Below are 13,711 nucleotides of genomic sequence, written 5' to 3'. Positions count from 1 at the left end.
AAAAAAGACTCCGAATAGCTGAACCCATTTTGAGAAAAAAACAGAATGGGAGGGATCACTCTACTGTATGTCAAACTGTCCTGCAAAGCCATTGTAATCAAAACAGCCTGGTATTGGTACAACACCAGACATATAGACCAATGGAAGAGAACAGAGACCCCAGAAATAGACCCAAGCCATTATGGTCAGTTAATATTTGACAAAGGAGGCAAGAGCATACAATGGAGAAAAGACATCCTCTTCAATAAATGGTGCTGGGAAAATTGGACAGGTACATGCAAAAAAATGAAAGTAGACCACCAACTTTCACCAGACACAAAAAAAATAAACTCAAAATGGATAAAACACTTAAATGTAAGTCTTGAAACTATATAAATCCTGGAAGAAGCCCGGCCGGGCGTGGCTCAGCGGTTGAGCGTCGACCTAGGATCCAGGAGATCAGGGTTCGATACCCAGTCAGGGCACATGCCCGGGTTGTGGGCTGCAGCCGATCAATGACTCTCTCATCATTGATGTTTCTCTCTCTCTCCCTCTCCCTTCCTTTCTCTGAAATCAATAAAGATATATTTAAAAAAAAAAATCCTGGAAGAAGACATAGGCAGTAAAGTCACAGACATCTCACATAGTGGAATTTTCACTGATACATCTGCTAGGGCAGGAGAAACAAAAGGAAAAATAAACATATGGGACTGCATCAAACTAAAAAGCTTCTGCACAGCAAATGAAAACAGCCTCAAAATACAAAGGAACCCCATGGTCTGGGAAAACATATTTACCAAGGATGTATCTGATAAAGGGTTAATTTCCAAAGTGTACAAAGAACTCATACTGCTCAGCAAGAGAAAGACAAACAATCCAAATAAAAATGGGCAAAGGACCTGAACAGACACTTCTCCTAAGAGGACAAGTGGGGAGAAAAAGGGACATCTGTAATATTTTCAACAACAACAACAACAAAAATATATAAATAAAATAAAAATAAAATATATGGGAGAGCCCGGCTGGGTGTGGCTGAGCAGTTGAGTATCGACCTAGGATCCAGGAGATCGAAGTTTCGATTCCTGGTCAGGGCACATGCCCTAGTTGAGGGCTCGATCCTGAGTTGGGGGTGTGAAGGTGGCAGCCAATCAATGACTCTCGCATCACTGATGTTTTTCTCTCTCTCCCTGTCCTTTCCCCTCTCTGAAATCAATAAAGATATATTTAAAAAAAAAAGAATTTGAGTAGCTTATATGCAAATACTGTGCCATTTTATCTGATTTCATGGTTTCTGGTATCCACGGGGGGCGGGGGCGGATTGGATTCTAGAGCCAGTCCCTCATGGATACTGTATAGTATAATTGGTTAAGGATTTAAAGAAATATTTCGAAAGCCAAAATAATGAATTTTTAACTAATTTTCTGCTTCTATTATTGATACTTTCATGAAACTATTTTCCTTACTAGTAAAAAATATGACATTTTCAAAGGGTTATTTAGGAATCGAGTATTCAGATATCTATGATAAATGCATATGTATATTTATTTACTTGTTAGATTTGACATCAGGAGTTGCTACAGTATTTTCATTTTGATAGAATTTTGTTTAGAAATTGATTTAAATCAAATCAGTGGGGAAAATCTTAAAATTGTCTTTCTAACTTGCACTTTCTTTTATCTTCCTTTCCCAGATATTGTACTCCAAGATACTTGGATTATGAAGATTTGGAGCGCAAGTACTGGAAGAACTTAACTTTTGTGGCACCTATCTATGGCGCAGATATTAATGGGAGCATATATGATGAGGTATATTTATATTATGATAGGCTTTTTAAAGGACCATTTCATGTTACTACTTCTGTGACCATTTTCAGTGGTTGAGAAGTCGTCATTTGCTGTGCTTTGTGTGATTCATAATTCCTCACAGGAAAGAGGAAGTAGACCTATCAGTAATATTCCTGCAGCTGGTATTTTCAAATTAAAACCAACTAGTTGAACAAAAACCTGATTGTTCAATAGTAATATAGTATGTGGCTATCTGGCTAATCTTTATGTAAACATTTTTGAAAAGCAAAACTCATGATGAAAATCTTTGGAAAACAGGAAATATCCATAATACCACATTAAGGCAAAAGCAGTATTTTATTTTATTTTATTTCATTTCATTTTTATTATTTTTAAATATATTTTTTAAAAAAAATCTTGATTTCAGAGAGAAGAAGGGAGAGGGAGGGAGAGAAAGAGATAGAAACATCAATGATGAGAGAGTTGTCATTGATCGTCTGCCTCCTGCACACCCCCCACTGATGGTCGAGCCTACAACCCGGACATGTGCCCTGACTGGGAATTGAACTATGATATCCTAGATCCTAGGTTGATGCTCAACCGCTGAGCCATGCCCACTGGGCCAAAAGCAGTATTTTAATATGTATTCTTCAAAAAGTTTTCCCCTAACAATTTTTCCACAAATTGTGAGAATTTTAAAAAAGTACATATTATTACAGACTTTCCATTTATTTTTCAGGAGAGCATAGTACATAATCCATTAGATATAATCCAATCCTTTGCCTCCAACTGATGTTTGTAACTGTTTTTAAAAATCTTTCCTGCTGGGCCAGAGTGGCTTAGTTGTTTAAGTGTCATCCCGTGCACCAAAAGGTTGCCAGTTCCATTCTGTCAGGGCACATACCTGAGTTCTGGGTTTGATTCCCAGTTGGGGAGCATATGGAAGGCAGCCAATTGATGTTTCTCTCTCACATAAATGTTTCTCTCTCTCTCTCTGCCTCCTTTTCCTCTCTCCTAAGCATATCCTCAGAGGACATGCTTAGGAGAAAAAAGAAAGCCTGGCTTGCGTGGTTCAGTGCTTGAACTTTGACCTATGAACCAGGAGGCCTTGGTTCAATTCCAGGTCAGGGCACAAGCCCAGGTTTTGGGCTTGATCCACAGTAGGGGGCATGCAGGAGGCAGCTGATGGATGATTCTCTCTCACCATTGATGTTTCTATGTCTCTCTCTCCCCCTCTCCCTTCCTCTCTCTGAAATCAATTAAAAAACATATTAAAAAAAAAAAAGGAAGCACTTTAAAAGAAAAAAGTCTTTCCTTTTTGTAACCTTTCATCTCTCTCCTGTTGCTCTGTTTTGAAAAACTTGCCTAGCAAAAGGTTGAAGTAGTGCAATGAACACCTCAATACCCTTTATCTCCATTCACAGTTTGTAATATTTGGCAGATTTGCTTTATAGTTTCTGTCCCTCTGTCTTTGTCTCTGTCTGTCTCTGCTATAACATTTGAAAGTAAGTTGCAGACATGACAGTTCACTCTTAATTATTTCAGCATGTGTCTGTTAATTACAAGGCAATTTAACATTTATATGATATCATCTAATACACAGGCCATATTCATAGATCCTTAATTGTCCCAATAATGTTATTTATAAACATTTTTTCGCATTCGAAGGACCCAGTCAAGGATATTCCCCCTCCACCTCATAATCAATAAGTTATCATTAGGGTATTACTTAGAGACTAGGTGAATATCTTTTTTCTCTGACAGCCTTTTACTCTATGAATTTGCATTCATTGATACTCCTTGCCTGAGTCAATTATTATGTATTTTTAAACTATTTATATTTAGAAATATAAAACAAGCTGGAAAGTACATAAAAGTAAACTTAGAGCTTCATGAATTATTGTAAGGTGAACTCCATGTGTCATCACTGCCATCAGGGAAAGCAGTACCAGCACCTAGAGTGCCCACACACACCCTCTTTATACTCTCCCCATTTTCCTCCAAGGATAACCACTGTTCAGACTTTATGGTAATCACTTCCTTCTTTCTTTAAATATGCAGCTAATTGTATCTTGTTTCCAAATTTTATATAACTAGAATCTTTCAGTATAGTTTTATGTCTGCCTCTGTCACACCTTATTATATTTCTAAACTATTTCTGTATCCTATGTACCTGTAGTTCATTTATTTTCATTGCTGTATATTATCCTATTGTGTGAATGCACCATATTTATTTGTTCTGCTACTAATGATCATTTTGGTTGCCTCCAGCTTTGGCTTTATGCTCAAAACTTCTGTGAATGTTTTGCATATGCTTCCCAGGGTATGGTAATGTTTCTCTAGTGCTTATGCCTAGGAGTGGTTAGCTTTAGAATAAAACTGTTTTCCAGTTTATACCTTTCTCTAGCAACGTTTTCGAGTTCCCACTGCTCCACATTCTCCCTGATGCTCTTATTGTCAGCCTTTTAATTTTAACTGCTCTCTTGGGTGTGTATAGTCGTATCTTCTTGTTAAATTGCATTATGATACCCCCGCCCCCCGGTATTTTCAATGGCTCTTTGGATTTCCCCTTGAACAAAGAACCTGTTTAAGCCTCTTGTACATTTTTGTGTGTGTCATGCTTTTCTTATTGATTTATAGTTCTTCAGAATTCTGGATATGAGGTGATGTCACAATTTCAAATTTTCTCTATGGATTTCCAGTTGTTGAACAGTTATTTTTTAAAAAAATGTTTATTTATTGAATTTAGAGAGAGAGGAAGGAAGAAAGAGAGAGAAACATTGATTTTGTTGTTCCACTTATTTATGCATTTGTTGGTTGCTTCTTGTATGTGCCCTGACTGGAGACTGAACATACAACCTTGGTGTATGGGGATGACGCTCTAACCAACTGAGCTACACAGCTAGAGCCTGAACACTGTTACTGAAAGTATCATTCTTATTTTTGAATGTGGACTGGGTATTATTAGATATCATTGTCACTAATAGATGTAATGATGGCATGGTGGCTATATAAATATTTTTTTCTTACCAATCGAAGATGCATACCTGAAAAATATACAAGTGAAATAACATGGAGTCTGGGATTTGTTGTTGTTATTTTTCAATCCTCACCTGAGAATATATTTCCACTGCTTTCAGAGAGAGTGAAAGGGGGAGATTGAGAGAGAGAAACATTGATGTGAGAGAGACACATCAATTGGTTGTCTCCCGTACCTGCCTTGACCAGTCCGGGGATTGAGCCTGCAACCATGGTACGTGCCCTTGGCCAGAAACGAACCCTGGAACCTTCAGTCCATGGACCGATGCTCTAACCACTAAGCCAAACTGGCCAGGGCTAGAATTTGTTTTTAAGATATTTCAGAAGACAAAGTGGAATGGGTATAGTTGAATGAAGATTGGCAAATTATTGGTAATTGAAGCTCAATGATGGATTACATGACATCTTAAATAAGTATATGTTGGAGATATTAAGAATAAAACTAAAAAAAGAGAAAACATCCTTCATTCTCCTTCTGTTTTTTTCACTAGCATAAGTAACTTCTGTATTGAGAATTAAAAAAAAAAAATCTATAGATTTCAGAGAGAGGAAGGGAGGGAGAAAGTCGAAATATCAGAAATATCAATGATGAGAGTCGTTATTGATTGGCTGCCTCCTGCACGACCCCTACTGGTGATTGAGCCCGCAACCCTGCATGTCCCCTGACCGGGAATCAAACTTGATCTCCTGGATCCTAGGTCGATGCTCAACCACTGAGCCATGCCCGGCTGGGCTTTATTGAGAATTTTTTGCTTATTAATAAGGTAGTACATACTCAGGTAGAAAAATGGCAAAATAGGGAAAAATATGAAGGAAAAAATATTACTCTTAAACTTACCAAATAGAAATAACCTTTTCATGATTTCCCTTTGGCCTTTTATTTTATGCAAGGGTGTGTGTATATTTTTATGTATGTGTTTGCATATATGTACATATTTCTCCACCAAAGTTCTGAGGAGGTTGTAATAGTATTTTTAGAAGCACTTTCAGTATTGCTCTCCAGAGGATCATTCCAGTGTGTTCTACCTCCTGCCATTTCTCTACTGCCAGTTTCAAATTGTACCTTTATTACATTGTTGCTGTTTTTTTTGATATTTCAATTCCAAGTGTATTCTTACTGATTTATTCTTTAGTGATAACAAATATCTTTTAAGTTTAACATGTTATGATTACTTTTTTGGGAAAATGAGTGCCATTACCACTAAGGCTTTCTTATAGAACATGGCACATGGTCTTATTATCCCAGGTTCTGTGGGATTTCCATTGGAATGGGTGAGCGCAAGTTAATACTCTTGCTAGTTTACACTTGAGGCCCAGAGAGGTTCAATTGCATTTCCAAAGTTTTGAGGCCAGTAGAGGGGCTGCCAGGTGCTCCTATTCCCCATACCAGTTTTAAGGAAGCAATTACATATAGTCAATCTAATAGTTGTGGAAATGTGTAAAACTAGGTCAGTGTCAACTACAAATTTCCCCTGAGCTGATGGTTTATTTTGGGCTTTCTCTGTGGTTTCTTTACTATGGTATCCTGGCACATTTTCAGGCTTCTGAAAGGAAAACTGAGCTGAGCAATCATCTGGATCCTTGGGCTAAAACCTCAAAAATAAAATAAAACTCATTCTAAGTTATTTTTTCTGACTACCCCTTTGGATCAAGTGAGTTCTTTGTTCCCTTTTGCATATATAATTAAGAGTTAGAAGCAGCACATTAGGACCATATTAAGAACAACTGACACACAAAAAAGCCCTGAACTAGGTTTCCATATTTCATAGTGAAATAACAGTTGTTTCCTGCACAGATGAAGTTGATGGACTTTGGTTTACTATGCTTATCAATTTACTGCTTGTATTCGAAAACCAGTTACACACTGGCATTGCTTCAAGCGAACATTGACTTTAGATTTCAGATTCTACTAACTAAAGTTATTAAAATCCAATGAAAAAATCCACCGTTTTGTAAACATGCAGTTTTAAAACTTCCTCATCATTTACATCATTGGTTTGGGAGCCGGGAATCTCATTTTGGTAGGATCTACAAGGCATAGTATGTTATAGATTTTCTCTAGGCTCTGCAGGAGCATTTAGTAGCTCCCGAGGTGAGCTGACATTTTCAGTGCTTTTGTAGTATAGAAAGACATGAGGGAGATGTGGTAAACTTCTACTTGTAAACAAAAGTAATCACGCTCAAGACACCTCAATTCAAACAAATGAAAAATAACTTGTATTTGCCCCCTTGAGGTGGATGAAGAGTAACAAGAAATAGAGTGCATTAAAGAGAGTGATGAAGAGTGAATGTAAGAATAGCCTCTGTCAGGAACATCTGAAGTCAGTGCAATGAATGTGCATTGGAAAAGCCCATATACTGTTTTGCTTTTCACTGTTGTATCTTGGTATTGTTGAACTGTTCAGTTCAGTATTTAAATTGTTGGGAACTGGCTTATTGTGGTTCATGGCATTATTTTGAAAGGTATTTATTATAGTCATCAATTTGCAGTTCACTTTCCCCCCTAATTTCTAGTTATGACAATTTTCTTTAATCTTAAAAGAATGATTGTAAGTAAACCACAGCTTTTTTTCTTTTATTTTTTTGGGGAGGTGGGAATTCTTGGAGAGGATGTGGGGAGGTAAGAAAAATAGTTTGTGCAGGGTACAAAGATGAATGAGAGTCCTTGTTCTCAAATAATTCCAAGAGGGGCAGGGGGCCAATAAGGTGTAATGAACTTGGCCATAAAGGCAGATGTGAGGTTCCATGGAGCCTGGAGGAGAGGCACTTAGAGCAAGCTTGGCATTGAAGGAAGACTTTCTCGAGGAGAGGGGACATCTGAGTTAGCCCTAGATGAGTAAATTCAAGTCAGGTAAAGGAGAAGGAGAAGAGGATGGGGTAGGAACTAGGTACATTTGAGGGTAAAACCAGTTCAGGATTTTTATTGAATTGGGAGGCTTTTTACTGCACATGGGCCTGAAGAAGGTTAGGCAGACCTGGAATAGTGGCTGTGGAATCTGAGGGCCAGGGATCACTCCAAGGCCGGAGACAGGGCTGTGGGCCTGGGCTCCTGGACCCATGGTGTTGTAGCAGCCCCTCCTTTGTCTTGCAGCATCAGACAAGGAGGGGCCATTTTAGTGTTAGTAAAGGAAGAAGGGACTGGAGATCCCAGGGCATGAGTCTTGGCCCCTTGTTCATTCTGTTGCTTCTTTCAGAGCTTTATTTCCTTAGGATATACTACAAAGTCTTGTCAACACCATGGGCAGTAGCTTATGACATCAGTAACACTAATATGATTTAAGTAAATTACTATTGTTTTGTTAAACATTTTAAAAAATTGACTTTAGGGATAGAGGAAGGGAGAGAGAGAAACAGAAACAGAGACAAACATTGATGTAAGAGAGAAACATCGATGGTTGCCTCTTACACGTGCCCTGACTAGGATCGAACTCGCAACCTGGATCTGTGCCCTGACTGGGAATCCAACTTACAGCCTTTCAGTGTATGGAATGACACTCCAGCCATACAACTGAGCCACACTGACTAGGGTGCAAATTGCTAGTTTTTAAACTCAAATACCAAGACTATCGAAGGCATGCAATGACAAAACAGCCTTTGTGTGTATGATGGAGAGCAGGGCTTGGCAGCGAGGTTCTTCCTGTTGCTTTTCTTATAAATGAAGTTTTATTGGAGCATAGCCTTATTCATTTACATATGACATATGGCTTTTTTTGCACTACAGTGGCAGAGTTGAGTCGTTGTAACAGAGATTGTTTGGCTCACAAAAGCTATAATATTTACTGTCTGACCCTTTGCAGGAAACATTTGCCAATCCCTAATACAGAGGCATAATTATATGTTCTTGGGGAAGATTCTCAAAACCTTTTTGAGATAGATGGGATAAAATTCTGAGTGTTCTCAGGAGAATGAGGTTCATATTCATTGACTACATTGATACCTTGAGGCAATGAAACTGAAGTGTTTGGTGATGTCAGGAACTTTCTGTAGTTAAAGAAGATCCTGAAGAAGAGCAACCTGTGCTCTTGGGTAGCCTTACATGATTCTTTGGTAACAGTAACATTAGCATAAGAGTCCTAAGATCTCTACTGTTTAAAATGTTTTTTCTTTAAAATTTTTTATTGAATTTTTTTGGGTGACAATGGTTAACACAATTATATAGGTTTCAGGTGTACAGTTCTATAACACATCATCTGTATATTGTTTGTTCACTATCCAAAGTCAAGTCTCCTTCAGTTACCATTTATTCCCCTTTACCCTCTCCCACCTTCCCCCACTCCTCTTTCCCTCTGGTAATCATCATAATGTTGTCTGTGTCTATGAGTTTTTTTCTTCTTAATCCGTTCACTTTTTCCACCCAGCCCTTCAACCGTCCTCCCTGCTAACAGCTGTCAGTCTGTTTTCTGTGTCTGTGAGTCTGTTTCTATTTTATTTTGTTTATTAAGTTCCACATATGAGTGAAATCATATGGTATTTGTCTTTCTCTGACTGGCTTATTTCACTTAGCATAACTCTCTCCAGGTCCGTCTGTGCTGTTACAAAAGGTAAGATTTCCTTCTTTTTTTATAGCCACGTAGTATTCCCTTGTGAAATGTACCACAGCTTTTTTTTTTTTTTTAATTGACTTCAGAGAGAGAGAGAGGAGGGGGGGAGAGAGAGAGAGAGACATCGGTATGAAAGAGAAACCGAGCAGTTGCTTCCTGTATGCACCCCAGCTGGGGATCAAAACCTGCAACCTGGGTATGTGCTCTGACTGGGAATCTAACTGGCAACCTTTCAGTATATAGGAGGATGCCAAACGAACTGAGCCACACTGGCCAGGGCAACCACAGCTTTTTTATTCACTCATCTACTGATGGGCACTTGGGCTGCCTACAGATCTTGGCTATTGTAGATAATGCTGCAGTGAATGTGGGGGTGCATTTTTTGTTATGTTTAACTAAGTGCTATTAGATAAAGTTTTAATAGCCTTTGCTAACTGTACATTTAAAAATCAGCCCTCTGTTAAAAGAAGCATGGGAGTTTTTTCAGGACACAAACACAGAAAAAAGAAGATAAAAGAAGATAAAAAAGAGGAACAGGGAGAAAAAAGTCCTGTGTGGGATAATTTGCCTTGTCTAAGGGGGATGAAAGTCAACAGGTAAATGTAGGAAAGAGAGAAGATAGAACATTTCTGGGATAGCCAATAGCCATGTGTACTTTCATAGGCCTTTGAAGACAGAGTGCATCTCCTTGTTCTGTGTGTGAGCTAAGAAGAGGCATCAAGATTATTTACTTACATTAGTACAGTACTGAGTGAATCACTCAGGCTTGTGTTTTATGCTACTTTGGGCTGCTCTAGTAATACCTGTCATGTAGTAAGTATAATGATGATCTTCTTAATGATGATAGTGTTTCATTGAATCAAGGTTTAAAATGAAGTTCCATGTGCTTTGCTTAAACTGGTTATTATCTCCCTAATACTAGAAGGGTCTCCAAGAATATTGTTTGATTTTAAAAGCGTCTTCTTTGCAAGATTTTCCCTTAGTTGAGTGGTGACAGATAGCTCCTTCTATAATTCTTCTTTTTTTAAATTTATCTTTGTTGTTGAAAGTATTACAGGTATCCCATTCCCCCCCCCCCAATTGACCCCCTCCACCTTGCTTCCACCCTCTCCGCAGGCCTTCACCCTGTTATTGTCTGTGTCTATGGGTTATGCATATATGCATAGAATTTCTTTGGTTAATCTCTTCCCACCCTCCACCCCCCTTCCCTCTGAAATATGATCGTCTGTTGCATGTGTCAATGTACCTGGATCTATTTCATTTGTCAGGTTCTTTTGTTCATTAGCTTCTTCTTAAAGAAGACCCTTCAACATTTCATGTAGTACTTGTCTGGTGGTGATGAACTCCTTTAGCTTTTCCTTGTCTGAGAAGCTCTTTATCTGACCTTCAATTCTAAATAATAGCTTTGCTGGGTAGAGTAATCTTGGTTGTAGGTTCTTGCTTTTCATCACTTTGAATATTTCTTGCCACTTCCTTCTGGCCTGCAAGGCTTCTGTTGAGAAATCAGCTGATAGTTGTATGGGTGCTCTGTTGTAGGTAACTAACTGATTTTCTCTTGCTGCTTTTAAGATTCTCTCTTTGTCTTAACCTTTGGCATTTTAATTATGGTGTGTCTTGCTGTGGGCCTCTTTGGGTTCTTCTTGTTTGGAGCTCTCTGTGCTTTCTGGACTTGTAAGTCTGTTTCTTTCCCCAGGTAGGGGAATTTTCTATAATTAATTTTTCAAATAGGTTTTCAATTTCTTGCTCTCTTTCTTTTCTTTCTGGCACCCCAATAATAGAAATGTTGGGCCACTTGAAGTTGTCCCAGAGACTCCTTACACTATCTTCATATTTCTGGATTCTTTTTTCTTTTTGATCTTCTGGTTGGGTGTTTTTTGTTTCCTCTAGGTGTCCTGTAGGGTGCAGTGGCTCAGCCTCCCCAGTCACTTTAGCTGGGCCTTCTAGGTGCTCCCCTGTGTGGGCTGTGTGCACTGTCCTGTTGTAGTTGAGCCTTGGTTGCTGTTGGCATCACTGGGAGGAACTGACCCCCAGGCCAATCAGCTGTGAGGACCAGTTGCAACTACAGCCAAAGAGCTGCTGTGCTGGAGTCACCTCTGTGGAGCAGAATTTACTTCAGTGGAGCGTTGGTGTTCACTGAGTCCACCCCTTGAGTGTGTCACTCATTGATGTGTTAGGGTTGTAATCCAGCGTGGTCAAGTCTGACCACCAGGTGCACTGTCTCTGGGGCCTCCCAGGAGGTGCAAAGTCTGCCTCTGCCAGTGCCTTGCCTGGGCCACCCAGCATGAGCTACACAGCAAACCGTAGTTGGCTGCTACTTGTGCTGGGCCTGGAGGAGCCCAGGAGAGGCCAAGCTATGAACCAATGTAGGCTGCCACTAGTGCCAGCCTAGGGCCATTTATCAAGCCGTTTGGGGCGTGCTGCTGCTTGTTTGAGAGGTTTTAGGAAAGTCCTAAGCATGAGGCCTGAGAGGCCACTGGCATAGAAAAGCTACTGGAAACCGCTTGGATGAGCTTGCAGGCAGGGAGGGGCGGGGTCTCCTGAGTCACCAGGGCAGGGCCAGAGGTGTGAGTCAGGTGCTGGAGATTCAAACATGACGCCTGCCTGCCAGCTGTGTTCGGGGAGGACTCACCAAAGGAGCAATGGCCTCCGCCAGCTCTTCTGCCTGAGAGGAAGCTGCCCCTCCACCTCTTGCCCGGATTTCAGGCAGGTTAGTTCCTCCCCAAGTGTCCCAGATCCTTTCAAGCTGCTGCCCAGCGCTGGGGATCAGAGGAAGCGCGTTCGAGTGAGTCCGTGCGCGGGCCCTTTAAGAGGAAAGCCTGGGGCTCCCGCGCAGCCTCCGTGACCCTCAGCCACAGTCCCCGCTGGTTTCACAGCCCAGAGTTGTGGGGACTTCTCTTCCCCGCTCTGTCCTGGGCTGAGGGCCTGCTGTGGGGCTGGGATCCCTCACTCCTCCGGGAAACCCCCACCGCCAAGATTTCTTCCCGGGTTTAAACCGTGGCACCGGCTGTGGGCCCGAGGCCGTGTCTCTGGGATTCAGCCCCGATCTGCCCGCGTCTCCGCCCCACCTACCGGTCTTGGTGCTTCTTCAGTTCCCTGGTTGTAGGGCTTCTGTTCAGCCAGATTTCAGGAGGTTCTGAGTGATGGTGGTTCTGTATTTTAGTTGTAATTTTGATGTGGTTGTGGGAGGCAGCGGGTGCAGCTGTTACCTACGCCTCCATCTTGTTTCTCCCCCTCTCCTCCTGTAATTCTTACCCAGTCCTCTATTGCCCAGACTTTCTGGTTTGAATGCCTCATATCATCACAGGCAGTGCAGTCTGCAGCGGCCCTTGGGAGCTGATGTTTTCAGAGTAGTGCACCAGCCAAGAGTCTACCTTTTCCTCATCTTAGTTCCCACTTAAGAGCACTTTAGGCGCCTTTGGATGTTTTATGTCCAGGTACTTCTTTTTTTTGAAATAACCTATGAGATGGCAGTACATCAAGATTGAAAATTTCCTTTGTGTGTAATAATCTTTGCTGATAGTTTTCTGCAGTTCACTAGAGGAAAGATAGCTGCATCTCACAGTGAGGGGAAGCTGCTTCACCTGTGATCTACAGCTTATGCCATATCACTGTATTTAAGTCTCCCAGACTTGTTTTGAAACTCAGCTCCTTCACTGAATCATGCTTTCCCTCATTGCAGCCATGTCCAGATATCTGAAGGTGTCCATACCCTCTCCTCTACCAGCCTGACTCAGTGGTCTTCTACCCTGACAGTGGCTGTCAGTCCATTGTGCAGGAATTTGTCTAGTTTTTCAAATATTGTGTTGTCTCAATTGACAAGGCTAAGCTTCCTAGGAACAACACTGCTTTGTTAGTAGATGGGGACATGTTGAAATTATGCCTCATGTGCTTCCTGTTCTCCGTATGCGTTGCCACCTCCAATGTGTCTTTCTAATGTGTGGCCTTTTCTAGGCTTCTTATGCTCACTTACCTTCTTCTTGGGCTTTCCCACCATCTCAGAAGACATTTTTACGAATAATGATAACAGTGATACCTAATACATTTAATATGGGCACAAGACATAATCCTTTTGGGAGAACAGCGGAAATACAAATGGACTGTTGTCCTCGTTTGCCTACTTGGATTTGTAAACAACTGAAACAATTCTGTGAGTGGGTGCTCACAGAATCATTACAGAGAGTTTTTGATTTGTTCAGTGAATTTTGGGGAAGGAGATGATATGTTATTACAGCAAATATTTGGAAACTGAGTACAGAAAATGAAGGCTACCTGTAATTATGTGACTCTTCTGTCGTAGACTCTGAGTTCAGTGATGGCAGGTATCCTTTCTCATAGATTTTCCAGCCCCAGCCTCTATCATAGTGTCTG

General features: G+C 40.7%; 1 protein-coding gene across 2 annotated transcripts in view; it reads left to right on the top strand.

Moving 5' to 3' along the window:
- KDM4C (lysine demethylase 4C) overlaps positions 1-13,711 on the top strand; it is a 308,354-nt gene that overhangs the window by 33,847 nt on the left and 260,796 nt on the right. For both annotated transcript variants that reach the window (XM_016214253.2, XM_087822671.1), the window contains one exon: positions 1,670-1,784. In XM_016214253.2, coding sequence (XP_016069739.2) covers positions 1,670-1,784 — 115 coding nt within the window. The remainder of the gene's footprint in view (positions 1-1,669; positions 1,785-13,711) is intronic.

Source organism: Miniopterus natalensis, chromosome 12, assembly GCF_054644295.1.
Source record: "Miniopterus natalensis isolate mMinNat1 chromosome 12, mMinNat1.hap1, whole genome shotgun sequence".
NCBI lineage: Eukaryota > Metazoa > Chordata > Mammalia > Chiroptera > Miniopteridae > Miniopterus > Miniopterus natalensis.
The sequence above is the reverse complement of the archived record's forward strand: the minus strand, read 5'-3'. Positions and strand labels throughout refer to the sequence as shown.